The following is a 27610-nucleotide window of genomic DNA, read 5'->3' on the forward strand; positions in this document are numbered from 1 at the left end:
ACCAGCACCTGTCTGGGCCTCAGTTTCCCTGCCTGTCTGGGAAGGGTGCCAGCCTGAGTGGGTCGAAGGTCAGAGAATGGGGTTGGGGGTGCCATCACCAGCCTGCTGAGGTGGCTGGTAGCCCGAGGGCACAGGCCAAGCCATATGCTGAGCCTGCCCTCCGCCCGCCCTCAGCTGCTGGCCAACGCTGTCATCTTCCTGTGTGGGAATCTCACGGGCGCCTTCCACAAGCACCAGATGCAGGACGCCTCCCGAGACCTCTTCACCTACACTGTCAAGTGCATCCAGATCCGTCGTAAACTGCGCGTCAAGAAGCGTCAGCAGGTGTGGACCCTGCCTCCCCCTAGAGCCACAGCCCGGTCCTCCCCAGCCCTGCCTGGCCCTCCCCGGCCCTGCCTGGCTGTCTCCCAGGCCCCACGCCCTGTGTCCTTTCTCGGTGGATGTCAGACACTCACTGAACAGTGTGAGCATGGGCCGCATGACTGGACAACCATGCAAGCTTCGCCCCTGGGGGTTGCTGGGGACATGGGAGGCTGGTGGCAGGACACAGGCCAGCGGAGATGGAGGGTGTGCCAGGCAAAGCAGGAAGGAACGTAGAGAAAACAGAGGCCAGTCACCTAGGCTGGGGCCTCAAGCCCCCCTGCCTGTCCTCCACCGGTGCTCAGGAGAACCTGCTGCTGTCGGTGCTGCCCGCCCACATCTCCATGGGCATGAAGCTGGCCATCATCGAGCGGCTCAAGGAGCGCGGGGACCGCCGCTACATGCCCGACAACAACTTCCACAGCCTGTACGTCAAGCGGCACCAGAACGTCAGGTGGGTCCCACAGGGGGTTTGGGGGAGGTGAATCTGAGCTCATTCTCCCCATTTGTCTCCCCAGGGGGTCGGATCAGACCAGATTGGTGTCGGGAGAGATCCAGTAGCCCCCTAAAATTGTAAAGCTCTGCACATAAGTGGGGCCTTTAGGAAGAGAGGGGTCCTTTCAGGTGATCCGCAAGGGGGCACAGGCCCCCCTAAAAAGAGGCGAAGTCCCCTGGTCCTGACAGCCGTCTTTGGCAGATTCACAGCGGCTTCAGAATCTTATTTGAATGCACCAACCTCAGTGAGGTTGTCTGTGAGCTGGTCTGGAACTCATGGACTTTGAGCTGGGAGATCTGGTGCAAACTGAAGCTCTGGCTTCGAAGCGGCCCTTAACCAGAGCCTCAGTTTGCTCATCTGTGGAATGGGAGCCCTACAAGGGTAGTGTGTGTATGTCGAGTGTCGGGTGTGGAGCTTGGCTTGAGGGAGCACGGAGTCTCGTCTCACCAGCAGGCTTGGTTCTGAAGTCTGTGCAAAGGTGGGGAGGGAGGAGGGCATTCCAAGGCGCCTGTGAGAGCACCATCCTGTGGTCTGCAGTGACGGGGGCCTGGGGATGACAGTTCTCGATGGCCCTGTGACTCTGGGGCTTGCTGCGTTTTGCCTTGATACTAAGCCTCTGGAACGTTAATTCCTCTTTATGGCCCCGAGCTTCTCTCCTGTTCCTACGGAGGCCGGGGTGATTGGGCTCAGGGCTGGCGGGTGCTCAGGGGCTTCCAGGGACCTGGCTCTGACCCTCCGGCTGCACCCCTGCCCCCAGCATCCTCTATGCCGACATTGTGGGCTTCACGCGGCTGGCCAGCGACTGCTCCCCCAAAGAGTTGGTGGTGATGCTGAACGAGCTCTTCGGCAAGTTCGACCAGATCGCCAAGGTGAGCCTGCGGGCCTTTGTGCTGCCCCCCTTGTCCCCACGGGTGGCATGTGCCCAGTGCTGTGCTGACATGGGTGTGCGGAGGCCTGAATCGTAGCATTCAGTCAGCAAACACTTCCGAGGGCTCTGCGGTGGCAGCGGAGGTTGAGTGGTGCCTGTGGCAGCCAGAATCCTGTCCCCAGAGTGTGAGGTCAGGGGGGAGACTGCCAGTACATGTCGGGGGATGCACAGGGGCTCAGGAGGGCTGCCTGGAGGAGGAGATGGCTCTATCTCACTGCATGAGGGCATCAGAAGCAGGCCTCCCCAGGGAGCTTGGGAGGCCTTTGCAAAATGCTGGGCCTCACCCACAGGGTGCCTTCTGACAAGATCCCTGGTGAACCGTGTGCACGTTAGAGTTTGAGGAACCTAAAAAGAGACCCTGAAGAGGAAAAGCAATGGTTCTGGGCAGAGGGAACAGCGTGTGCAAAAGGTTGGGATAAAAGGAAACCTCTGGGGGCCCTTGAAGTGAGCGTGGCTCAGTGTGAGTGGACAGAAGATGAGGGAGACGAAGCCCCAGGGTCAGACATGCAAGGACCTAGGGCTGAGATGAGGAGAACTTGATCCGGGGACCCTGGGGAATGTGGCAGATGCCAGAGTGGGGGTGGGCATTGGGTGAGGAGGGTCTCCCAGGTACAGCTGAGCAGAGAGAGGTCTGGAGACTAAGCAGGGCTGGGCTAGGCTATCACTGTTCATCTTCACGAGCAGCACTGGGACTGGGGGAGGGGGCAGGGAACCAACATTTGTGGGTCGGGGGATCTCGTGTGTGCATGTGTGTGTGTGTACTGTTACTCGTTAATTTACCGAATGGTCCTGAGACCTGCCGAGTGGCAGCCTTGAGCTCAAGTGGGGGCCTTGGCCCTGCCCTCAGATTGCTCTCAGCCTATATGCTATGTGCTTTGAAGAGGGGCACAGGGAGCTGGGGGGCCTGGGGAGCAGCTGGGCCAGCTTCCGGTGAAGACAGGCTTAGTGGTGGCCACTAAGGAGAGACCCAAATGTTAACACTGAAGGCCGAGGCTGTCTATGCTGGCTGCACACCTGAATCAGGTTGAAAGCTTAAATAAAATGCTAGCACCCGTGCCCACACTTGGGAGAGATTTTAAGAGCCTCCCGGGTGACTCCGTGTGTGGAGAACCAGTGGTGTGGACCCTGATGGGAGGTGAGTGCGGGCCCCGCAGCAGGAGGACTCTTTCATGGTCAGAGCTGCTCTGTTCTAGGAGGGACTGGCCCCCCAGGAGTGGCCTCCGTCTTAGAGAATGACCACCACGGGGGGTGGCTAAACTACCGGATGGCCAGGGGTGCCCTGGAGCACTGTCCCTTGGGGTACTGTGGACCGAGTGACTCAGAGAGCCTGCCTAGTCTGGAGCCTTCCTTCAGGAGCCTCCTTCCTTCATGACATCTCTTAAACCAGCAGGTGGGAGTTCCCAGTAGATGGGCCATATGTGGGCCAAGGGCCTGGGTTTCCAGTCACAGGTGGCTCTTTCCTTGCCACAAAGCCTGGGGACCTGCTGTTGTCCTCTTGGACGCCACCTTCCTTCTGTGGCAGGCGCAGGAGGCAGGTCCTTTGTACAGATGGGGAGAGGGACGCCTTCCAGCTGGAGTGTCTAGTTCCTGGGCAGGGCTGGTCCCAGACTTCTGTCCTATCAGCAGATTCCAGATCCGTACCCTCTTTCTGAGAGCCAGGGCCGACCCTTCCAGAGGCACCTGCACCACATCTGGGCTCAGGACCCCACCACCCCCAACATACACAACTTCGCTGGTTTCTTTTTTATTGTCTAATTTTTTTTAATGTTTTATTTATTTTTGAGAGAGAGAGAGAGAGAGACAGAGTGCAAGCAGGGGAAGGGCAGAGAGAGAGGGAGACACAGAATCCAAGGCAGGCTCCAGGCTCCGAGCTGACGGCACAGAGCCGGACGCAGGCTGACGAACCGTGAATCATGACCTGAACTGAAGTCGATGCTCAACCGACTGAGCCACCCAGGCGCCCCTAACTTCCCTGGTTTCTAAGTGTCAGGGTGGGGCATCAGCCTGGGGGATGTGGGCTCCCCTAAGTCCCTGACAGACAGCCCAGCTCCAGAGGGTAGCGCTGTGCTTGTCTGGGGCGGAGATGAGGGTGGCTGGAGCCCTGAGCCTGAGTCTCCAGGCTGGGCCTCCAGGCCCTCTCCAAGGTTCCTGCTGCTTTCTAGAAAAGCCACTGTCTTCCCATCTCTTGGCAGCCAGGGCCCAGCAGGAAACAACTGGCACTCACTCAAATGAGGTCATTGGAAGAAGATTTAGTAAAGGGACTGCTCATAAAGGCGTGGCTGGTACAGGGACTGAATGGGAGGGATGGTGCCCTACCTGGTCACTGAGGCTGGGCATGGGAGGGGACGGGCACCAGATCTGGAGGCCGAGGATACCTGTGTTCCAGGAGGTTAGCCAGCCTTTAGCCCTCCATTTTCTCCTTAGCATTTTCACCGCTGGATGTCTAGTTTAGTGTCTAACTGCCGCTAGTGTGTGAGCCCCACGTTGTGGGGAGTTTTGTCTGTTTTGCTCCCTGTGTGTTCCAGTGCCTGGGGTGGGGCAGGGAGCTCACGGACATTTCAGCATTGCATGACCGGATGAAGCAAAGACAGTGCCTCTCCCAGAGGCACTCGGGTGGCCATCCCTGGTAATACCCGCTCTGGCCCCTGATTCTTGCTTAGGGGTTCCCTCTGGAGAGTCCTCCTTATCCCCAGTCCTTTTGTCAGGCCCAGAAGCGGCTACTGGTGGCTGGTACCCCAGAGGAAGCGTCTGGCCACGAAGGAGTCTGGCTCACTCTGGAGAGTATGGGGAGGCGCCTGGCACGTGTGGACCCCAGCTCTTAGCCATCTGCCGACCAGGCCCCTGCTTGCCTTGCCCTGCAGGCCAATGAGTGTATGCGGATCAAGATCCTGGGCGACTGCTATTACTGTGTGTCGGGCCTGCCCGTATCCCTGCCCACCCATGCCCGGAACTGTGTGAAGATGGGGCTGGACATGTGTGAGGCCATTAAGTAGGTACCATGGGCGGAACCGGGGCACCGGGTCCTGCTTCCCAACGCGCGGTAGGGAGTGCACTGGAACCACTTGGCAGTTGAGGAAACCGAGGCTCGGGGCGAAAGTGGCTCTCCTGGGTCCCTCAGCAGCCCTGGCTGGGATGGGGTGACTGGACTGCTCTGCCCAGGCAGGTGCGAGAGGCCACAGGTGTGGACATCAGCATGCGTGTGGGCATCCACTCGGGGAACGTGCTGTGTGGTGTCATTGGGCTGCGCAAGTGGCAGTACGACGTGTGGTCCCACGACGTGTCTCTGGCCAACAGGATGGAGGCGGCTGGAGTCCCTGGGTGAGGCGCAGCGGGACGGCGGTGGGGTCAGAGGCCGTGGGCCAACTCTGGGTTGGGGGCTTAGGGTGGGGTCAGAGATGGGAGCAGTGACCTTGCGTTGGGGGAGCCAGTCCGGGCTCTGGCCTACTTGGCCCCCCCCATGGTGCCCCCCCACCCCCCCCCCCCCCCGGCGGACGCCAGCCTCCTCTGGGCCCTGCTGCTCTGACTCGTGTCTCCCCCAGCCGGGTGCACATCACAGAGGCCACGCTGAACCACCTGGACAAGGCGTATGAGGTGGAGGATGGGCACGGGCAGCAGCGGGACCCCCACCTGAAGGAGATGAACATCCACACCTACCTGGTCATCGACCCCCGGGTACGAGGGCTCAGAAGAAGCAGCCGGGCGGGAGGGCCTCGCTCAGGAGACCCTGGGAGCCGGGGCTGTGCGGGGGAGCAGGGTCCACACCCTGGGGGAAGATCCCCATGGAGGGGAGAGTGCTTTTCTCTTCCAGGCTGTGGAGACGTGGGGTAGCAGCCTGCCCAGGGTAGGAGTGAGCTCCCCGTCACAGAGTACATTCTAGGCTCCAGTGCCTCTGGGCCTCAGTGTTCCTGTCTGTGCCATTGGAATAACAGCAGTGCCTACCTCAGGAGGAGGAGGAGCTAGTCTGAGTGAGGCCCTCACCATAAAGGGGCACCTCATAAACGTCCCAGAAATGATAGTCGCTGTTACTTTATTTTCTGGGGGGTTGTCACTAATTTCCTCGATTTTGAAAAGACACATTTTTAAAATGTGCTTTGGCTGAGTCAGGAAAGTGGGACTAGGCAGGAGCCTAGGGTTCTGCCCCCCAGTGGCCGCCTAACTGGCTGGTGCCGTCACTTGCTGGGGGGTGGGGGGACCCCACTTTCCTCAGGACCCCGTGGCGGGGGTAGCTGCTGGGCTGCCGTAAGGCCGGTAGGCCCTGGCCCTGCCCTGCGCCCACACAGGCCTTCTTTCCTGCCACGGGAGGCCCGCTCGTCTGGCGGCCTTGGTGAATCATCCTTGGGACTTGCTCAAGAATGTCAGCCCCGACAGGCTCTTTCCAGCTCCCTCTCTCTCTAGCCTTGGCCGTCCTCAGAGCTGGCCCGACAGTCTGTGGGGGAGCAGAGGGCCGGCCTGTGAGCCTCCCCAGGCCCCAGGGGCGCCATCCTGCTCCTCAGGGATGGGAACTGCTCAGCAGCGTCCCCTCCCCTAATGTGGGCCATGGGTGCTGAGTGAGCTTCTGGGGAAACTCTTTCCGGGTTCCTGGGGCTGTCATGGAATACGGTGTGGCCCCTCACCCTGTACCCCACAGCTCTGGGCCCCACCCTCTTTTCCACCCACCCCGTCCCTCCCTCCTGAGAGCCCTTCAGCCCCTGTCCCTCCACTGCCAGGCTCTTTGTACCCCAGGACCCTTGCCACTGCTGCTGTCTCTGCCCACAGCCCTCTTCGCTCTGAGGGCTCAGATGCTCCCATTTGTTTGTCGTCTCTGCTTATTTACTGTCTGCGTGAGCTGCACGTGGGCCACCTTGGGGCAGGGGGGCCCCTCTTCTCCAGGCTGCACCTTGAGTGCTTCCCGACAGTGGAGCAGGTGCTCGGAGAGCCTGTGAGCCGATGAAGCAGAGCCCTTGTCCTGCAGGCCAGCGGTGGGCACGGCCCCACCGGGCCGCCGCCTCAGCCAGGCAACCACGGGGCTCCTAGGCGAGCTTGAGTTTCACATAAACAGCGAAGAAGTTTTTAGCATGAGCGTGTTTTGGGCAGGATCTCACGGGGCGTCTGACATTTTCCCCAGCAGCCCTGCCTTCCCCCATCTTGGTTGAATGTCATTCATTCACAGAGTTGAAAATTCAGAGGGCACGAAGGGGGTGTTGTGGACAGTCGCCCTCACATCCTGTGTGCAGCTGGCATGTCCCCACTAAAGGGGACCGGCGTGGTCGAGATTCTTGAGTTCCTTGCACAGACAGGTCTGTGCACATGTAAATAGACTGAGAGACGGTCATCTGCCCTTGCCAAGCCCAGGGTAGCGTGCCCCACCCTGTTGCTTTCTTCACCTGATGACATATTTTGGAGACGTGTCCTTGTGTGTGCACAGAGGCCACCACACGCAAGCTCAGGGTCGTCTCCTGTTGTGGACGTGGAGGCCCTTTCCCATTTTGGGCCTCTGTGGGCTCTGACACCGTTTCTTAGGTGTGAGGACCCCTGGGGGACAAGTGTCCAGAGGTGGCAGGTGGGGTCACCTGTGGGCTGCTGAAGGTCACAAGTCACCTCCCCGTTTCTGCTTCTGAATAGGTGCATTTTTACTCTGAGCTGATGGATCTTTATTTTTTTATTTAAACAAAAGTTTTTTAATGTTTATTTTTGAGAGAGACAGATGTGAGCGGGGGAGGGGCAGAGAGAGAGGGAGACACAGAATCAGAAGCAGGCTCCAGGCTCTGAGCAAGTGGTCAGCACAGAGCCCAACGTGGGGCTCGAACACGTGAACTTCGAGATCATGACCTGAGCCGAAGTCGGACGCTTAAGCCATTGAGCCACCCAGGCGCCCCTGAGCTGATGGATCTTTATAGACATTTATTTCTTGGGGAGCCCAGGTGTCTGGAAAGTGCTAGCGACCCTGAATTTGAGCAGCCAGGTGCTGTGTGGGTAGAGTTACCCACCAGTGGAGGGGAGACAGAGAATGTGGCCTCCCCTGACCCCAGGGCAGGCCGCTGTCTGCAGGGCACAGCACATTCTCTGGACCCCAAAACTCTTCACAGAGGCTGGACTCCAGCTGTTCCTTCCAGTGGGGCAGACGGACATTTCTCAGGGTTTAAAAATGTTTCTATCCCGAAAGGAGGCTAGAAGTTTCCAGGCAAGCTGCCGCCTGTGGCTTAGCGAGTGTTTGTGGCTGTAGGTGCTGGTCCATGTGGGTGTTTGCAGGGACCCAAGGAGACAGGGACTCTTGGAAGGCAGGAACCTTCACAGGGTAGGGGACTTGCAGATGACCCCAAATTTGTCTTTGGTGGCCTTGGCGATCTCTCTCTTCTCTAGTCCTGCCCACCCTCCCCAGCAGGGAGGGGTCCCCAGCTGTTGTTCCTTGTGGGGGAAGGGGGCCGTGGAGAGGCAGGGCCTGGCTAAGACACCCCGGGCCTGCCACGGCCACGGCAGGCACATTGCAAGTAACGGTCCCTGCTGTGGCGTGGGGGCCACATGAGGGGAATGCCCTGGAACGCTGCCCCAAGGGGTGGGGCTGGCCCCTTGTTGGCCGGCGCTCTGTCTCTCAGGTTCCTGGCCCACAGTCCTCTTCCTGCAGCTGTTCCTTCAGGAAGGACATGTGCCGGCCACATGTGGGTGGGCAGGGTAGGCGGCCAGTGGCTTTCCTGGGCACTGTCTCCCCAGGGTGTCTCTGCGGGGAGAGGCCAGTGGGCTTTCAGGCCCCGAGGACAGTGGCTCCACAGAGCTTCACGGGCCCAGTGGGGCCTTAGGGCTTAGGACTTTAACACGATCTTTCCCTGGGGACACGGGGAAGGATCTGAGGGGCTGTGCACAGTTGTGTGTGACCCCCAGTGTCCTGCCCGCCTTGGAAGGACAGGGCTGGAGCCGGGACCTGCCCTGCAGCCCAGCCGAAGAGGGTCCTGGGCCGCAGCCAGTCCCCAAGGAGATTGCAGACCCGTAGTGTTTCTGCCGTTTTCTCTTTCCACCAGCCTGGCCAGCGCTCTGGGCAGCATTCAGTGTCGGGCGGGGTGGGGGGGGGGAGTTGGGCAGGATCCGGACAGTGGCCCCTTCCTGGGCTGAGGGTAGGGGACTAGACAGGCTGTGTCTGCGTCTGCCCGCAGAGCCAGCAGCCGCCCCCGCCCAGCCAGCACCTCCCCAAGCCCAAGGGGGATGTGGCCCTGAAGATGAGGGCGTCCGTGCGCATGACCCGCTACCTCGAGTCCTGGGGGGCCGCACGGCCCTTTGCACACCTCAACCACCGCGAGAGCGTGAGCAGCAACGAGACCCCTATCCCCAACGGACGTAGGCCCAAGGTAGGACCCTCCCTCCCAGACTGCTCTGCACCTGCCCTGAGAATCCGAGAGTGCGGGAGATGATAGACCCAGTCTTGGGACAGATTTACGGGTCCTGCTTTGCAGAATAACTTCCTCTCTCCCTTCTCTTCCAGGCCATTCCCCTGCGGCGCCACCGGGCCCCTGACAGGTACATGCACTGTGCCCTCCTCTCTGTCAACCTGTGGCCTCTTTTCCTGGCCAAATCCTGCCCCCATCCTTGGCAGGCTGCCTTGACCATCCTCTATCCAGGAGGGCAACCCTGACCATGGAGTTTGCCATGGCTTGGCTCAAAGTGTTTCTAGGAATCAGAACTTTACAATAATAGAGTTGTGTACCCACCCCGCGGTCAGGTCAGTGGGGTTGGTGTGAGGGACCCGTGTGTGCTTAGCGGAAGAGGCCTTAGCCTGGGGGCCCAGGTCTGTCCTTTGCTTCTTATTGAGCTGCTGGCCAGCTGGGTGATGCTGCTTGGTGTGGGGTCTCCACTTGCCCTCTCTGGGCCTCAGTGGAACCTTCCTGTGTCCCTGGGGCCTCTGGCAGGCATCTGGGGACCCATCCGGGTGAGCCCTCTCGTCTACACTCCTGCCTTTGGGCAAGTTGTGGTCCTGGGGTGATGCAGTTGTGGGTTTCCGGGTTTCCTATCCAGGAGTGCATCCCCCAAGGGGAGGTCTGAGGACGACTCCTACGATGAGGAGATCCTCTCGGCCATCGAGGGGCTTAGCTCCACGAGGTGAGACTCTGAGGCCTCTCCTTGTCCTGTCCCCCTCAGATGGGGGTTCCCCATTTGGCCAGGCCCACCCTGCGCCCTGGTGTCTGGAGGTTCAGCTCCAGTTGTGTCCACGGTGGCTCCTTCACCTCCTGCGGGTGGGCCCCGTCTCCTCCCCCGTCTCCTCCCAAGGGTGGGGCCCCCTAGTCCCCCGGGCCAGGTCTCAAGGCCTGTGTCTGCCACCCCCCAGGCCCTGCTGCTCCAAGTCTGATGACTTCTACACCTTTGGGTCCATCTTCCTGGAGAAGGGCTTTGAGCGAGAGGTGAGGGCCCCCGAGTAGCCCCAGGAACGAGGGCTCCAAGGCCTGGGGGTGGTGGCTGTGGGACAGCCAACATTCCCACGTCTGTTCAGGGAGGGTGGTGGGGAGTCACCCCGGCTGGCCGTGGGGGTGGGGGTGGGGCCCAGTCTGGCTCTGTTTGGACTCTCTTCCTGCTGGCTCACTGCTGACATGCCCCCCCCCCCGCCCCCATCAGTGATTCTCCCTCTTGGGTCTGGGAGAGGCTCCGTTCAGATGCTAGGAGCTTTGCCCATAAGGGCCAGTGCATGCCTCAGTCTGACAATATCAGCCTTATAGTTAGGAAAAAGTGCTTCTCCTTCTGGCTGCACGACGACATGCTTTTTGTACCAAGTGTTTACTTATTTCTTGAGCGCCTACTGGGTTCTGGCAGTGTCCCAGGTACACACGTTATGCCACTGAAACCTCACGTGGTGGGACAGATGGCTGCTTGCTGCCTACTTCATAGACCCTTGATCTGTGTGGCCAGTGCTGGGACCTCTCTCCCCTCTCAGCATCCAGGACTGGGGGGGTCTTTCTCTAGCTGGGGCTCCCTGAGCTGGTGGCTCCATAGGAGCTTGGGGTCTGGGGGAGATGTGGTCATCGGGAAACCTGTCTGGCGAGCCTTCCACTAGCTGTGTGACCCGGGTGGGCTGCTGGACTCTCTGAGCCTCAGGGTTGGTTGGTTGGTTTTTTCAAGTTTTATTTATTTATTTTGAGAAAGAGAGCACGAGTAGGGGAGGGGCGGAGAGAGGGAGAGAGAATCCTGAGTAGGCTCTGCGCTAAGTGTGGGGCTTGCTCCCACTGATGTGTGGTTCGATCTCACGACCACGAGGTCACAACCTGAGCCAACATCACGAGTCGACTGAGCTGTCCAAGTGTGCCAGCCTCAGTCTGCTCATCTGCAGTAGGAGCCCTGTGGCTGGAGACCATGAGATTGTCCCCGGTGTAGGGGGGCAGACAGCAGTAGCTAGGGGCTCAGCCCCGGCCTTACTCCTTGGTTTGGGCTGGGGACGGACCCACCACCAGCCCAGAGCTCAGACTTGGTTCCCATCCACAGGCTTGGGGCCATGGGCTTTTCAGGGACCTGGGAAATCAAGTCAGAGACCCCGGGTGGGGTGGGGGAGGGGCAGGGACGGCTCTAAACATCAAGGAGCCATGCCCAGTGGAGTTCATGAGGGTTATTTGGTCGTGATGATGTCCCATCGGCACCTGGAGCTCAAGGAGGGTGTTTTTAAGGTGATTAACTCAAGCCGGGGTGGGCGATGAAGGGGTCAGAGCAAGTGGCCCTGTGGGCAGGGCCTCTGCCACCCCTGATAGTCCCCACTGCCCCCAGTACCGCCTGGCGCCCATCCCCCGGGTCCGCCACTATTTCGCCTGCGCCAGCCTCGTCTTCGTCTGCATCCTGCTCGTTCACGTCCTGCTCTTGCCCAGGTCAGTTGGCGTGGCGGGACCGTCCAGCCCACTGGGGTCGGGCCAGGAGGGGCGGTGACCTTGCAGGGCTCACCAGAGGACCTGCCGGCGCTCTTGACCGGCAGGAGGGGGCTGGTTTTTGAGACGGGAGAAGCTGGACTGGGGTTGTGGCCGCACACCTGGGGTCACTAGAGCTGATTTTTGTTGTCACTGACTGTCCGGCTGCAGGCCTCCCCCTCCCACACACGCCTCCCCTCCCCAGTCCCCTGTGGGCTTAGGGCCCTCTCCGGGCGCACGGCCAGGGTATCAGGAACCGCGGAGATTCGTGCTTCTGCTTCAAAGGCCCTGCTGGGTGGGGGAAGGGTTGGGGGTGAGGTCACAGGGAAGGAGTAAGGTCAGCTACTTGGCGGTTTCGGGAAGGGTGGTCTGGCCAAAGGGTCCGTGAGGATTGGGGTTCAGTATGTGCCTAATAAAGACCAAATAGGAAGCACTTTTATATGGCACTTTGGTGCCGGACAGGAGTCTAAAGTCTGTGTAACCACGGGCCCTGCGTGCCGGGAGTGGGCAGCTGGACCACAGTTCTCAAAGATCCCCTTTGCTGCGTGTAGGCAGTAGTCTGGGAGGGGCAGGAAGTGGCCGGGAGCTGGAGAATGGGGTGCTGGGGGGTGGGGGGCCTGCCTGTGGCTTGGCCCTGGGCAGACGGTCCTCCAGGACTAAGGTTTTCTCCTCTCCAGGATGGCGGCCCTGGGTGTGTCCTTCGGGCTGGTGGCCTGTGTGCTGGGGCTGGTGCTAGGCCTGTGCTTTGCCCACGAGTTCCTGGTGAGTGGGAAAGCCCGAGCGGGCACCTGGCCGGGCCCTGCCCCACCGGCCCTCCCGCTGCCTCCACCCTTCCCCGGAGCCCTCCGTGCTCAACTTCGCCCCTCCTGCCTGGATGACAGTTTGCCGGGTGCTTCTCCCAGTAATCTGCCCTCCCAGGCTGCTGGTGGCCCCCAAGTGGCTGTGGCCGTCCCCGGCCCGAAGGGTGGGAACGCCCCTTCTGTCTGTGCACCCCGTGAGTGCTGAGCTCTGGGCTGGGCACGGGCACAGTGCACCTGCTGATGGTCACTAGTGGAGCTCTTGGGAGCTTGCGCAACCGCGGGGGCGCTGCACCGTGGGCTCCTTGTCCGGGTGCTGGCGCCAGCCACCTGACCCCGTGCCTCCACAGAGGTGCTGCCCCGCCCGAGGGACACTGCAGGCCATCTCCGAGAGGGTGGAGACCCAGCCCCTGCTGCGGCTGTCCCTGGCCATCCTGACCATTGGCAGTCTGCTCAGCATCGCCATCGTCAACCTGGTGGGTTCCGGGGGTGGGAGAGGCGGGCCCTGGCAAGGACCCCTCGAGCCTGCGCACGCTTCCCGGGTGGAGGGGGCCAGTGTTTGACCCTGGGAAGCTTCAGATTCTCGAATCCCATCATCCTGTTGCCTGAGAGCTGCATCTGGTGTAGCCCCTGCAGAGCGCAGCGGGCAGGCTCTGGGAGGTTCCCGAGGCAGGCCCGGTTTGCAGACAAAGACTTGGGGACTCCATAGAGCTTCCGTGGCTAGCCCCACGAGGCTGCGATGTCTTGAATCACCAGCGTTTTGGCATCCTCGCCTTTCTTTGTGGTCCCCTGAGGAGGCCCTGTCTTTCTCTCTCTGAGACTCCATTTCCTCACTAAGGAGTGGTTGTCCGGGCACAGGCCCGAGGGACACTTGAGCCCCTGCTTCTCAGGCCTTGCTCGCGTGCTCAGTGCTGCAGACAGCACCTGTCCCTGCTGGTCCTCCCAGCTCTGACATCTAGAGCTAGGGTGTCTCCGTGTCCTGGAGACTGTGACCACCACACTGTGTCACCCGGGGAGCAGGGGGCTCATTGTCCATGTTGATCCCAGCTTCTCCCTCCATCCCCCACACCTCCCACCACCAGCCTCTGATGCTCTGGGGACAGTGTACGTATGGCTTCATTCTACACCCTTCTCTCCCCCAGACCCGTCCCCACTGTGGAGCTGAGGACCGTGCTGGGGAATCGGGGCAGTGACTCTGGCCACACTCAGAGCTGGGCCTGGCAGATGTCGCGGAGGCCTCGGGCCCAGCCCTCTGGCCCCTCCCCACCCCCAGCCCTGCTTGGTCCTGGCAGGTCCTGGAGTCCCAGGTCCCTGGACCACCCCTCATGGTGACCTGTCTCCTCTGTAGCCGCTGATGCCTTTCCCGGCCCTGAGGCAGCCTGCAGGCAACCAGAGCTTGGCGGATGGGGATGTGAGCAGCAGGGAGCTGGCCCCGTGCGAGCTCCTCCCGGTGAGTGCGGCCGGACTTCTGGGCACCGCGTGTCCCCACCTGGACCGCTCCCGCACAGCTCGGGACGTTGAAGGCACTCATCCCGAGTGGTGGTGAATTGGGAGCTGGTCTCTGAAGGGCAAGAAGGTTATGGGACAGGGGGGTGGAGCGGGGCCAGTTGGGAGATGGGGCCAGGGGTGGCTTTGATCTAGATCAGGGGGGACCATGAGTGTCTCTCTTCTGGGGGCAGTGGGGAGCCACAGCATGATTTTGAGGAGAGGAACGTGGGCAGAGATGCACTTCGGGAAGGGCAGGCTCCTGGCCGAGCCGGAGGCAGGGAGGCCACTCGGGTGTGTGTGTACCACCTTGGTCACGTCCACATGCCACCGCCTTCTTTCCTTTAGAGGAGCCCGTTTGCCGCAGGTAGAAGCAAACACACCGTGAAGTTTTAGACTCTGTTGTCTGCTTTGTTAAGAAGGGTCGTCAAGGCAAGAGGGCAGTGCCGCAGACAGGCCGGCTCCTCACGGGTCCCCCAAGTGGGGCCGGGGCTCCGGGTCAGTGTGCCGCGGCTAGAGGCGGCCCTCTCTGGTGACCCCCGGTCCGGGGGGGTGCCTCGCGGTGACCGACGTCCCCCCGCCTCCCCAGTATTACACCTGCAGCTGCATCCTGGCCTTTGTCGCCTGCTCCGTCTTCCTGCGGATGAGCCTGGAGCTGAAGGTGGTGCTGCTGACGGTGGCCCTGGTGGCCTACCTGGTGCTCTTCAACATCTCCCCGTGCTGGCAGTGGGACTGCTGCAGCCACAGCCTGGCCAACCTCACCAAGACCAACGGCACCCTCAGGTGGGGCCCGCGGCGCCCATCCCGACCGCGCTCCACAGCAGCACCTCCCTTTGGTTCCGCCGTTGTTTCGAGCTGCGGGACGGTTGCGTTGGGTCCCATCTGGACTGGACGCCTGTGGGGTGGACCTGCAGGTGGCACGCTTGCCATGTGACAGGCAAGCGACGGTCTCGGGCCGCTACGCTCAGAGCTGGAGAGGGACTCATTTGCAGGTTCTCTGGGGGACGCCCCTGGTCGCACGGAGGCCTCCTGGGTCATCCGGTCTCTGTGCCGCTCGGGGGGTGGGTCTGGGGGAGGCCTCAGCTCTAGTCCAGGCCCCCTCCTTCATCCGTGTCCTGGAGGTCCAGAGAGTTCTGGAAAGCACTGTTGTCTGACACTCGAAGGGCTGGCGTGTGGGTGCTTTTGGGGGCTCTCGGCCCCTGTGGGTGGAGGAGAGGGGCCTGGCTCCCCTTGAACTTAGAAGGCTGGAGTTTCGGGACCCGGAACAAGACCTGCTCCTGTGGGTCTGTGGCACCTGCCAACCCCATCTGCCAACCTGGAAGTCCCTGACTCACTCTTGAGGACGCACCTGCCTGCAGTGCTTTCCGTGCAGACTTTGCCGTGGCTACCCTTGGGCATCCGGGTGTGAGCTGTGGGGTCGCCGCGGTGAGGCCTCTCCCACCGCCCCGTCAAACCCTTTTCTGTACAAGTTGATGCTGCCTTTAGCGTCTCCGCCATGAGGACATGAGCTCGGATGGCAGAGATCTCTGTCCCGTTCACGCCTTCCCGCAGGCTGGCTCTGGCCCGCCCCCCGCCGCCCCCTGCATCTGAGGACTGGGCAGGAGGCTGGAGATGACTCCTGCTTTTTCCCTTCGTGTCCAGCAGCTCCCCGTTCTGTCTGTGGAAGGACCCAAAGGCAATGATCAATTTCTACCTGGTTTTGTTTTACGTCACCCTCATCATGCTCTCCAGACAGGTACCGCCTGGGAAGCCCCCGGCGTCCCTTGCTCAGCTCGGAGAGAGAACTGGGATGGGGCGGGAACTTCCGCAGATCTGGGGCAGACAGCCCTGCAGGGAAGCTCTGGTCCCTCGGGGAGGGGTCCCTGCGTCCTCACCTCCCTGTTATCGCCTCCCATCAGGACACCAGTGACATCTGGTCACGTGGGTCACTTGAGAACTGAGTCACGGCTGACTGGGACTCTAAGGCCACTGGGAGGTGGCTGTTGAGTGGGAGCCATTTGCCGGGGACAGAGGGTGGAAGGGCGGACAGGACGGCTCCGCAGCCCCAGGGTGACGGGCGCGCCCTGCTGCTTCTCGGCCTATGTCGTTCTGCCCCCGCTCACCGCGGCCAGGACACTGATGCTCCCCCATCGTCTGCAGATTGACTATTACTGCCGCTTGGATTGCTTGTGGAAGAAGAAGTTCAAAAAGGAACACGAGGAGTTTGAAACCATGGAGAACGTGAACCGCCTCCTTCTGGAGAACGTCTTGCCAGCCCACGTGGCCGCACACTTCATTGGTGACAAGTTAAATGAGGTGCGGTGCGAGCGGGGCCTGGGTCACTAGGGCAGGGCGTCTGAGGGTCCGGATGCAGCCCCTGGGATCTCACGTCCCGGGGCCCTGGACCTCGCCCCTGTACGAGGGGGCCCACGGGTCAGGGTGGCTGTGAGGACTGGATGTACGTCCAGGCATTTGTCATCCGGACAATCCGTGTGGATGAAAGCGTGCGCTCCGCCAGTTCTGGGTCGCCGTTTCACAGATAAGGAAGCAGGCCCAATGGGTGCGGAAGCCAGGTCTCCTGTGATCTGGGACCTCCTCCCACCCCAGGGGCTCTCAGCCTCAGCCAGGAGACCCAGGGTACCGAAGGGCCAAAGCCAACCAGGGCCTGGCCTGCCCCAAGCAGCGGACTCACGGCCTTATTTCTGTAACAGCCCCCAGATGGGTCTCCGTGGAAGCCGGGCGGAGCGGCACCTGCCTGGCGCCCCCTCCCGAGTTTGGTGGGGCGGCCGAGGAGCCGTGTCCCTGTCTGCTCCCGGTCCCTTCCGAGGCCGGGGGGCCTAAGGTGGCCTGCTTCCTTCCCCGCCCCCACCCAGGACTGGTACCATCAGTCCTACGACTGCGTGTGTGTCATGTTTGCGTCGGTGCCGGACTTCAAAGTCTTCTACACGGAGTGCGATGTCAACAAGGAGGGGCTGGAGTGCCTGCGTCTGCTGAACGAGATCATCTCCGACTTCGACGAGGTAGGGCCTCCGGGCCGAGCCGCTGGGGGGAGGCGGGGCGCGGCGAGCCGCGTGTGGGGAGCGACACGCAGGGCCGAAGGTGCACATCTGCCTCTCCTCGCTTCTTCAGTAAGTGTTGTTATCTTCTCTGGGACGGGCAGCCTGCGAAGATTAGATTTAGGTCCTTGAAGAACTCGGCAGCCCCTTATCTGCGGTTTCAGTTCCCCGGGTCAGCTGTGTCCCGGAAGGAGTGGACCCTCCGCCTGACGTGTGGTCAGAAGGTCAGCTGTAGCCTGACACCATGTCACAACGGCCAGGCCGTTCACCTCGCTTCGTGTCCTCACGAGGAGGAGGATGAATGAATACAGTAAAGACTTTCTGAGCGAGACCATTCACGTAGCTTCTATTACAGGACGTTGTTCTGTTCTGTTGTTGACCTTTTCCCTGTGCCTGACTTGTACGCTGAACATCGTAGGGACGTACGTGCAGGCGGGAGCACTCACCGTACAGGCTTCGGGAGTCTGAGGTGTTAGGCATCCCCTGGGGGTCCTGGAGTGGGTAAGGGGAGGGGCCCCTGTAGTTTGATTTCCAGCAAGTCTACACTTGCCAGCTGGTTCAGAGGAAGTCAGTCGGTTTGGACTTGATTCTCAGCTGCAAGCAGTCGACATTCCTGGGTAGATAGATACTGTTGGGCTGTGCTTTGTGCTTGGTCCTTAAAAAGGAGAGTCCAGGTGCCCCAGGAGGGGCCGAGGAGCAGACGGACGAACCCTGGGAAGCCCGAGTCAGGAGGAGCAGGGCTGACAAGCCAGAGGCCGTGTCCCTGCGTGGACCGGCTGTCTGCCCACATGGGGAGGCCGAGCGTGAGAACTTAGCAGCAGTGGCGAGAGGGACCCCACCCCTTTCTCAGACCCTGGGGTGGGCCGGGGCTGCGGCTGGGCCATACGGCTCTGTGTCCCTTCGTCCCGCAGCTGCTCCTAAAGCCCAAGTTCAGCAGTGTGGAGAAGATCAAGACCATTGGCAGCACGTATATGGCAGCCGTGGGGCTCAGCGTCCCCTCAGGGTCTGAGAACCAGGTACCGAGCTGAGCTGGTGGCCGCGGGTCCCAGCCCCACGTTCGGGGGACTCAACAGTTCCCAGACCTATCACCTGACTTCGAGGGGACACCCCTTCCTGCCCTGTCCTATGAGGGAGGGGCAGAGGACCTCACGACTCAGCCCGGGGGAGGCATCTGGTGGGGAGTGCAGGTGGCTAACACCCCGTGGAGGAGGGAAGACGGGACACGGGATCCCACGGCCCCCGTGCAGCGCCCTGTCCCACAGGACCTGGAGCGGCAGCACGCGCACATCGGCATCATGGTGGAGTTCAGCATCGCCCTGATGAGCAAGCTGGACGGCATCAACCGGCACTCCTTCAACTCCTTCCGCCTGCGAGTCGGTGAGGGCCCGAGGGTAGGGCGGGCCGGGCCACGCCGGGGTGGGAGGCTGCGGTGGGTCCCGGAGCCCGGCAAGCCCACGCTCGAGTCTGTCGGTGCACCTGAGAAATCCCTCTTGGCCACACAACCCCAGCAACTGGGTAACTACTCTTTCTTTGCATACTGTTAATGAAGTTACCTTTGAAAGTTTACGTCAGAACGTATCACTACAGAAAACGGAGAACCATTAATCGGGCTGGAATCCTTAAAATATACTGAGGACAAAGCAGTTACGAGCCTGACTGCTCCGTGTTAGCTAACGGGGTTGGGGCTCAAAGCCCGTTTATTCTTTGCTGGGAGATGAGCGGATACTGGAAAAGTGATGACCTCAGCCTGACGTCGGGAGCGAGCGGCTGGGAAGAGGGCCGCCCAGGGAGCGCCTCTCCCACGTCCCGAGTGAGAGGTGCTGTCACAGGCTCGGGAAGCCCCCTCCAACCTGCATTTCAGCTGCTGGTCGGTGCTTCCTGGGGCTGCCGCTGGACTCTGTGGCCTCCTGTAGGGGCAGAGCCTGAGGCTTTTTGCCTCCCCGACCTGCCAACCGCAAATGTCATCTTCAGGCATAAACCACGGGCCTGTGATCGCTGGAGTGATCGGGGCACGAAAGCCTCAGTATGATATCTGGGGAAACACGGTCAACGTCGCCAGCCGAATGGAGAGCACCGGAGAACTTGGCAAGATCCAGGTACACCCCAGCTGGGGAAACCCATGACCCGGGGGAGGAACTTCCCGGCGGGGGTGGGGGACCCAGGCATCCGTCAGCTTTGTGATTCCAGCCCGGACATGCTTGAGGGACACCAGACGTGTGTGTTCGGGGCTGGTTCCTGGCCATCCCTCCAACAGCAGGTGTTTCTCCTGCATCCCAAGAGTTTGTTGTCCTTTCCTTTTCAGGTTACTGAGGAGACCTGCACCATCCTCCAGGGACTAGGTTATTCTTGCGAGTGCCGGGGACTGATTAACGTCAAAGGCAAAGGCGAGCTGAGGACTTACTTTGTCTGCACAGACACGGCAAAGTTCCAAGGGTTGGGACTGAATTGAGGGCTTCTGGGAGGTGAACATGCTGGAAGCGGATTTTCCGTCCCTGAAGCAAGCCACGGGGAGCACTCGGCCCTACGCCAGTCACAGAGGCATTCCAGGGGTTTGGCCATCACTACCCTGACAAGGTGGCTGTGTGTGGCCTCCTTGGACTTGTGCTAGAGGATTTCTCGGAACGTGCACCAGACTCCAGCCCGAGGCTACCACCGAGCCTCGCCATGCACAGGCAGCTGGGACATGCGGATCCCCTGGGTACTGTGGAGATCTCAGAGGGGGAGCCAGACACACAACTGGCCATGGCCTGCCAGCCGCACGGGTGGGACTGGTCTTTTCTAGGTACAGAACCAGGACGAGCTGTCCGGGATGGGTTGGGCACGCCTTTCTCCCAGTGGAGCAGCAACAGGGCTGTACGTTTCTCACACAGGCACCCCGGTAAACAGAGCTGAAAATGTGGTTTTCCATCTATGATTTCACACAGTAGGGAGAGAACAGCACAACAGAGGCTTGTTACTTGTCCTCTCTGGCAGGTGTTTGATTTAAATGGGTATATGATTAGTGGAGTTTTACCCTAATGACTTCTTAGATGCCAGACAAAAATCTCTTCCCTCCAGTGTGTTCTCTTTTTAACCACGTCCGCTGACGACTTAGCCCCGCTGGGGCTGAGGAACACGGCTGTCACACAGCAAGAAGGCAAGGAGCGGCACAGCCCGGAAAGAAAGGCACGGCCTCTCAGCCCTTCCCTGACCACCGTGTGTACTCGGAGCGCCCTCCTGCTGTCCTCACATCTCAGTTCCTGTCCTGGAAAGGAAGGGGGTCTGTGTAGACAGAAGGCAGACAACCTGTAGTGCTCCCTTTCTCTTCTTTAGTCCTCACAGCTCACTCGTAGAGCTTCAAGATGAAAAGCATGTCCTCCACAAGCGTGCAGAAGAGGTTCCCGGATCTGGGAAGTCAGCCCGCTCAGAGCTGCGGAGACAGACTTGTTCCAAACGGGAGGAATCAAATCAAGTGCAAAAAGCCAGGTTTGCGAGAGGTGTCTTATGGTGCTGCAAGTCTAAGAGAATCAGAAGTCAGCCTTCACTGCGTTTCAAGGTTGAGGAGGAGCCAAACTGCTCGTTCCTGTTTCTGAATCAGTTTCACCGCTGCATCCCCAGAGCACACCTGGGGCTCTAACATGGCTGAAGTTCACTACAGAGCAGGGATTCCCAGCTGGAGTCCTCCAGGAACCCCCCGCAAGTACAGGAAACCTGGCCCGTAGGAGACTTCAAAGGCTTACCCGGGGTTGCAGCCAAGGGCAGGGAGGACTGGACCTGAAGCCACTGTCCGCCGTCTGCCTGGGACGTGTCCACGGGCTTATGAGGCTCAGAAGGGGCTTCTCCGGTTCGCAGAGGTGCTGGGGGCGCTAGTGCAGCTCTGAGGCCCGCATGTAACCAGAATAGAGGCGAAGTATAAGAACTTGCTGGATAAAGGAATTTTGTGGCGAAAATTCTGTTAAGGGGAATAACCTTAAACTGTTTTATGCACCGACTTTCCATATAAAGGGCTGGTTTCAGGGGGCACTACACTGAAATGCGTCCACTTAACTCAGCAGTGACCAGGGCTGCTCAACAGGGCTCTCCTGGAGGTTCTGTCACTGATGCGATATAGACACACACAGCCGTGTTGGGCCTCTCTGAGGTGGACATATTTCTACTCTTGCAATATTCGAATTACTTTTCTCTTCCGGCACCAGAAATCCCAATTAGGAGTTTAAAAAGTAGTTACCATAGATTTTTATTTCCAATTCAAGCACTGCGCTCAGATAAAAATATTTTGTAAGTTTTTAGTTTTTCATGTGCAGACCCTAGTGCATAACTGACCATAAAAAGCACATAGTTTTGATTTGCCTGTTTTCTGATCCCTGAGCCCTTTCTTCACAGGCGCCATTCTGTCTTAGGACAAGCGTCTTTGCTAACACTGACCTTTTCTAAGGGTCAAGGGCTTGCTTAAAGGTGGCCTCCCTGACTCTAGTGACAATCGCACCTGAAGTTCTCTGGTTTACTCATTAAGAAAATTTCCTAATAGAGAAGAAGATCATTAACCAGCTTCTACACTGTGTATATAACCGGTCAACATACAGAAACAGGTTTTGAGAAGGTGCAAACAACTAGGAATTACTCTGTATCCTGAATATTTATATATCTGTAACATTTGTTTCAAAATGTATTTTCTTTTCATAAAGTACCAGTGTTTCTACTTTGTTTAGCATTTCATTCATTAAATTAGCAAACTGGAAAACGTTAATGTCCTAGTGTTTTGAATTTAATGTTTTCTTGGTTTCTAACTGAAAGGTTAAAATTAAACTCTAGAAACACCTGATAAAATGTGTATTTGCACAATTTTAAAGGTCTTCTAGCATACAGTTTTAAGTAGGCTTTTATTTTTTCAAAGTTTGAGAGAGAGAGAGAGAGAGTGCAAGTGGGGGAGGGAGAGTGAGAGGGGTAGAGAGAGAATCCCAAGCAGACTCTGTGCTGCAGGCACAGAGCCCTATGTGGGGCTTGCACCCACAAAGCCGAGATCATGACCTGAGCCGAAACCGAGTCCGACGTTAACTGAGCCGAAACCGAGGTGCCCCTGTAGGTTTTTAAAAGACTGGGTCATTTCTAACTCTCTTGAGAGAATCCCTTCTCTTTCACCCTACTTGTTCTTGCTAAATGTTAGTTTCAGGGTCAGGACAATAAAACTAACACGACTTCCAGCTGGGGGGTTTTACAGAAGGGCTATGTACAGTCCGCGCAGGGTCTTAAATGCGCCTCGTTCACTGAGCAAGGCTGCAGTGTGGCGCCTGTTACAGGAGGGGGCCACACGTCTCACGGTCTCCTGCTCAGCTGCCTGCTTGAGCAGCTGACCTTTGCATTTCAGATAAAATTAGATGACTATTAGGGCAAGGGACAGGCTGAGGCACGGGTGACCCGTGAGAAACGGTAAAAGAAATGTGAACTTGAAGCTCCATGATTCCCTTATTTAGCTTATCCTTTTACAGCAGTTCTAAGCGACTGTCTCAAAAATGGAAAACGGCAAAGCAAACAGGACCGCCAGACAAGTCAGTGCTGTGATTTCTGGGGGAGGGGGAGGGGGGCACAGGGGAAGCACCTCGTCCTTGCACACACAGTGTCATTCCCAGCAGGTATGCAGGGGACGTACTCGCAGATTCTAAAAGTATGTTAAGTGTATTTGTTTCCACAATGTAACAATAGGAAATCTCGCTGGATGGGGATTTGAAAGAAATGTCTTTGCTCTGGTTCCGTCTGTGCCCCCCAAAGAAGCGGCCTTATCACCATCTGACCCAAACGTGCCCAGGTCCACTCTTCCTTTCTGCTTCGGAGGGCAACAGGTCAGAGTCCATCCTGTTCCTTCCTCACAAGGCCATTCTTTGAAGAAACCATCCAGATGAAATGTTTTGTAAGTCAGGAACTAGCTGGTTGTAATTTCTGAGGAGGGTGGCAAACGTGGAAAAATGAGGGACTTCAATTATTTGGGGGACTTGCTGCTTTTAACGAATGGTCCTGAAAAGGCTGTTTTACTTCCTAAGTGTTTCTCTATCACTTTATCCTCAGACCCAGCCCCGGGGAAAGGTCAAGGACAGCTCAGCTGATAACACGCGACACAGCTCGCAGTCCCGGCTCAGCTTTATTACCTAATAGAAGTCCAATCTCTGGAACATTAATTGTTCCAAAGTTTAATTAAAAACACAATTTACAAATATTTACTATCTTCTGAAAAGGATTTCCAAGTGAAGAATGAAAAAACTATGTACATAATATATAATGAAGTACCAGTTAGCTTCAAACCCCATCCAGTCCACACTCGGCAACATCAGTCTTTTTAGGTTCTTCAAAATCTGAAAGAGAAAGTTACGGCTTCATTCAGCACTTTCCCCCTTTTAAGTAAAAAGTAAAGGTGTCATCCAGAATAAGTGCTGACAGCCCTTCTTTACCACGTTCAAGGTTAAAGACTAGATGTGCTACTAGGGCATCACTGTAGCTCTGTCTGCAAATGTGTGAACGCTTTATTTCCTTTATATCTTGTCTAAAGAACAAAAGCAGTTTTTACACTATCAACATGCAGAGACAAAAACCTCTCCAGTGTTATTTGAAAGGAGATGTCCCTTTTGCTCACGACAGCCTTCCATTTTCCCGGAGACACAAGGCACGTACCTTCCGTTAAATCTACGAAGTTGTTTTCCATGATGGGGGAGGGGATGGAAATCCCCATCGCCTTCCGAACCCCATACGTGCTCACGATATCACCTGGAGCGACTTGCTGTGCGAGTTCTTTCAGATTATTGGTCACTTGTTCAGCTGGGAAGGAAGACAAAAAGAAAAAGAAACACAGCTCTAGGTATTGAAACGTGGTTCCTTTAGATTTAAAAAAAAAAAAAAAAAAAGTCATAGGAACACCACAAACTTGACCCTGGGACAATGGGGGTTTGCACTGTGCAGATCCGCTCACATTGCCTTTTTTCCCGATAACACTGGGCTGTAAATGTATTTTCTCTTCTGATTTTAATACTTTCTTTTCTCTAGCTTTGTTGTATGAATTAGTATAGAACATACGAAATGTCAGCTGACTGTTTACAGGTGAGGCTTCCAGGCAACAAAAGGCTATTACAGTAGTTAAGTTTGGGGGGAGTCAAAAATCACACATGGATTTTCAACTGTGCAGGGTGGGTGGTTGGGGTCAGCATCCCTAACCCCCACGTGTTCAAGGGTCAACTGTGTAAATGCAAAAAATAAATCACCTACAGTTCACTTTAGCACTGCTTCACAGCGGTGTCCCTTCTCAGAAGTTTTTCCCTTTAAATATCCCCCAAGCCTCCTTTTCCCGGAGGTGCGACCTACCGAGATGCATTTCCCTGTAAGAGGGGCCCAAGAGACAGATCATGTTGGGAGGGGGTCTGGTGCTCAGACGCTCGTTCTGGGCTTCCTGGAGCTCTCGGAGCAATCTGGTGGTCTCATCAAGTTTCTTCTGGAACATTTCAGCTTCTGTAAGGTACGAAGAATAACACGCTAAGGAAAACAGGGACATACTTGGGTTCCACCTTGTGTAGTAAAGGGAGTCCTGTGCTCTGGGGTTTTGCTGTTTATTGCCTAGTCTTCTCTCCTCAAAGGAGTGATCCCCTCCAAATGAGATCACCACCACAGACATGCTTTACTACTCACTGAAGCACGGCCAGCCAAGATTTCCTGTGGTGAATGGCTATGTTAATCTGTACTAATGTGACATTAAACCTGGACTGCCTGGGTCATGAAATGACACTCACCTTCAGAGTCAAACACTTCAACAGGAGCACCAAAATTTGTTACTGCTTTCAGCGCTGTGAGCCTGTCCTGATTACTGGAGTCTAAACGCCCCTCTGGCTCTATTTCTGTAATCTGCTTAAAAAAAAGAAAAAAAGAAGGAAAGGAAGAAAGGAATTATTTCAGCTTGTTAAGTCCCGTCAGTGCTGCAATGAAACGTCAGTAAGATGGTTTGTGTGTGCAGGCCAAGCTGTCCCACCTATTTACTTGGCAGTTAGAGTTCTGCTACCTATAAAAAATGTCTCTCCAGAATACGCACACTTCTCTATAGTGAAATGATGTGTCATCACACATCACCTGTTCCATGTGGCAGCCACCTAAAAAGACTACAGGAATGAGGGCCTTGGCGATATCTGCACCATGAAGAACTTTCGGGGACTGTGACAATGCCTCACGCTTCCGAGGCTCACAGGCAGTGTCTTGGCCCCCGGTCCATGCACCTGCAAACCCACAGCAGATGTGCATGAGGTACTTCCTGGGTCTCTTCCCTGCCACAGAGCCAGGCTGTCAGTATGGCATGGGAGAAACAAAATCCTAAAAAGGGTGGGGTTTTGGTTTTGGAATTACAAGACTCAGAGTTTCTATAACCTCAACACTGCTTTTTAGGAAGAGATTGCCCCAGATAACAAGTTATCAGAAGTCAAGGGTTCCCTTTAGATTTTGGCATGGCACTCCAGACGTGTATCTGAACCCCCGATTTCTCTAGCTACACGCGGGCAGGTGTGTGGAGGAAAACCATGGGTATGTGCTTGCGGCTTGCCATCGGGGCTGGGCCCTCACGACCCTATTCCGCAGCTGTTCCCTTTTTACCCAGCTGCCTTTCCCATTCTCAAGATTTCTCGCATTCTTGCCCCCTCACTAAGCACATGACCTTGCCTGCTCCTCATTCCTTGAAAACATGGTTTGGCAGGTACCACATCCGCATCTGTCTTTGATCTCCTCTTCAGGTTTTCTTCCGTGTCAGTTACCGGGCACACATCTGTCCGCTCGTGTCCCAGCTTCCCTCCGCTCCTTTAGCCCCCTGACGTCTACCTCCAACCCCACTGTTTTACCAGCACTGCCCTGCCGGTTACAAATGCCACACCTGCCACTCTTACTGGGCTCATTGGCAGCGGCTGACACCGCTGGACTCCTTCCTGCATGTCCCTCTTCCGTGATTTTTCTACCTCAACTACGGGTCTTCTCCAAAGTTCTGTCCTTCAACCTTTTTTTTGTTCCCTTTGTTTTGAAAAGAATAGTGTCTTTAATAAATGTATAGGAACAATTTCTTGACTTTGGTCTGAGTGATGATTTCTTGGATATGAACACAAAAGCACAGCAACAGAGGCAAAAATAAAGTGGGATTCCATGAAACTAAAAATCTTCTGCACACCAAAGGAAACAATCAACAGAATGAAGACACAACCTATGGAATAAAAGGAAATATTTACAAACCATGTATCTGATAATCAGTTAATGTACAAAATATATAAGGAACTCAAACAACACAATAGTATAAACACAGACAAATAAAAAACCTTTTTTAAACGGGGAAAGGACTGATATAGACATTTCTGAAAAGAAGATACACAAATGGTCAACATGTACGTGAAATGGTGCCCAACACCACAAATCATCAGGGAAACAGATGAAAATGACAATGAGGTATCACCCCACATCAGCCAGGATGGCCATCAACAATGACGACAAAACAAGAGATGGCAAGTGCTGGTGAGAACGTGGAGAAAAGAGCGCCCTCGTACACTACTGGTGGAATACGAACTGGTACGGCCACTACCGAAAACAGTACGGAGGTTTTTCAAACCACCAAAAAGAGAACTACTACACGATCCAGCAATCATCCTACGTCTAGGTATACGGATGAAATCAACACACGTACACACGCACAGTGGAATGTCGCTCAGTCTTTAACAAGTAGGAAATGCTATCACTGTGACAACATGGATGCACCCGGATCTGTCCTTCAACCTTTAGCCAGGGCACGTGCTCTCTCGGGACAATCGCATTCACTTGAATGACTACAGTAACACTCTCCCTTTATGCCAACAACTTCCAGATCCACACGCCTGCCGCCAGATCCGGGAGTCCTAGGCCTCCCCTGCAGCCACGTCTCGAATCACTGCCGCGTGGGGAACTGAAGGCAGTTGCTCTCCCACTGAGGGGAGCTCCTGTTCCCACCCTGGACGGGCGCTCACGATGCTATGATGTACTTCATGCACCAGGTCCTGTCGACTTTAGTTCTACTGTATTTCTCTTTACTGTAGATCTTTATTCTCTTCCATGTTGCCACACTCATCAGCATATGGCTGTCAAGCCCCACAGCTTCTCACCGGTCCTCTCCTCCAGCCTCTCTCCCCTCCCCATGTTCTTAGAGCTTCCTGTCTTCAAGGGTGGACTCTCAGCTTCTCGGACTGCACGTATGGCCCTCTGTCACTAGACCCTCATTCATGCAGCCTCCCCACCTTTCCTCCTCTGCCCGGCACCCCAGGGTCACACACTTTCCACGCTCTCTGCACACGTGCCCTGTCCTCTCAGATCCGTTTGTCCCACTTCAGCATCTCTGCCCACTTCAGATGCCAGGCGCTGCTTGCTGGGAGACTGCCTGGCCATCCTTCTAGACCCCGTCCACCTGGCATCCCCTCTGTGAGGATCTCCCTGGCCATCCAGAGCAGCTGGTTTCTGATCTGTGTTCCTACAACGTGTACATTTCCACGGTGCGGTAACTAGTTTGGGCTCCCTTGTGTACATGCTTGTGCACCGCACTGGCTACTACTACGCTCCCCACAGGCAAAAAGAGTTCTTTTATCTAAGGAGATAATAAATAATTTTCTTTTAAAATAAAGCATTATCATTTAGGCCTTTGAGTTTATCCTCCATTTAAA

At 57.0% G+C, this 27610-nt stretch overlaps 2 protein-coding genes across 10 annotated transcripts in view; one reads left to right on the forward strand and one right to left on the reverse strand.

Annotated features, from left to right (window-relative positions):
* ADCY7 (adenylate cyclase 7) overlaps positions 1-21669 on the forward strand; it is a 45108-nt gene extending 23439 nt beyond the window's left edge. For 2 of the 5 annotated variants that reach the window (XM_043599165.1, XM_043599169.1), the window contains 22 exons: positions 175-324; positions 666-814; positions 1614-1725; positions 4646-4773; positions 4944-5102; positions 5324-5456; positions 8909-9100; positions 9235-9269; positions 9765-9848; positions 10075-10147; positions 11496-11593; positions 12307-12391; positions 12777-12902; positions 13775-13876; positions 14501-14694; positions 15553-15646; positions 16051-16206; positions 16764-16910; positions 17858-17962; positions 18209-18323; positions 18918-19042; positions 19249-21669. In XM_043599165.1, the coding sequence (XP_043455100.1) occupies positions 175-324; positions 666-814; positions 1614-1725; positions 4646-4773; positions 4944-5102; positions 5324-5456; positions 8909-9100; positions 9235-9269; positions 9765-9848; positions 10075-10147; positions 11496-11593; positions 12307-12391; positions 12777-12902; positions 13775-13876; positions 14501-14694; positions 15553-15646; positions 16051-16206; positions 16764-16910; positions 17858-17962; positions 18209-18323; positions 18918-19042; positions 19249-19395 (2709 nt within the window). In that variant the 3' untranslated portion in view covers positions 19396-21669. The remainder of the gene's footprint in view (positions 1-174; positions 325-665; positions 815-1613; positions 1726-4645; positions 4774-4943; positions 5103-5323; positions 5457-8908; positions 9101-9234; positions 9270-9764; positions 9849-10074; positions 10148-11495; positions 11594-12306; positions 12392-12776; positions 12903-13774; positions 13877-14500; positions 14695-15552; positions 15647-16050; positions 16207-16763; positions 16911-17857; positions 17963-18208; positions 18324-18917; positions 19043-19248) is intronic. The other 3 variants (XM_043599166.1, XM_043599168.1, XM_043599167.1) reach the window with 3 other exon arrangements.
* BRD7 (bromodomain containing 7) overlaps positions 19512-27610 on the reverse strand; it is a 42220-nt gene continuing 34121 nt past the window's right edge. For 2 of the 5 annotated variants that reach the window (XM_043599174.1, XM_043599172.1), the window contains exons 14-18: positions 24692-24803; positions 24270-24413; positions 23586-23729; positions 23205-23269; positions 19512-22859 (exon numbers count right to left, since the gene is read on the reverse strand). In XM_043599174.1, the coding sequence (XP_043455109.1) occupies positions 23214-23269; positions 23586-23729; positions 24270-24413; positions 24692-24803 (456 nt within the window). In that variant the 3' untranslated portion in view covers positions 19512-22859; positions 23205-23213. Of the gene's footprint in view, positions 22860-23039; positions 23270-23585; positions 23730-24269; positions 24414-24691; positions 24804-27610 lie in introns of those variants that run through there. The other 3 variants (XM_043599173.1, XM_043599170.1, XM_043599171.1) reach the window with 2 other exon arrangements.

This window comes from Prionailurus bengalensis, chromosome E2 (assembly GCF_016509475.1).
Source record: "Prionailurus bengalensis isolate Pbe53 chromosome E2, Fcat_Pben_1.1_paternal_pri, whole genome shotgun sequence".
Taxonomy (NCBI): Eukaryota; Metazoa; Chordata; class Mammalia; order Carnivora; family Felidae; genus Prionailurus; species Prionailurus bengalensis.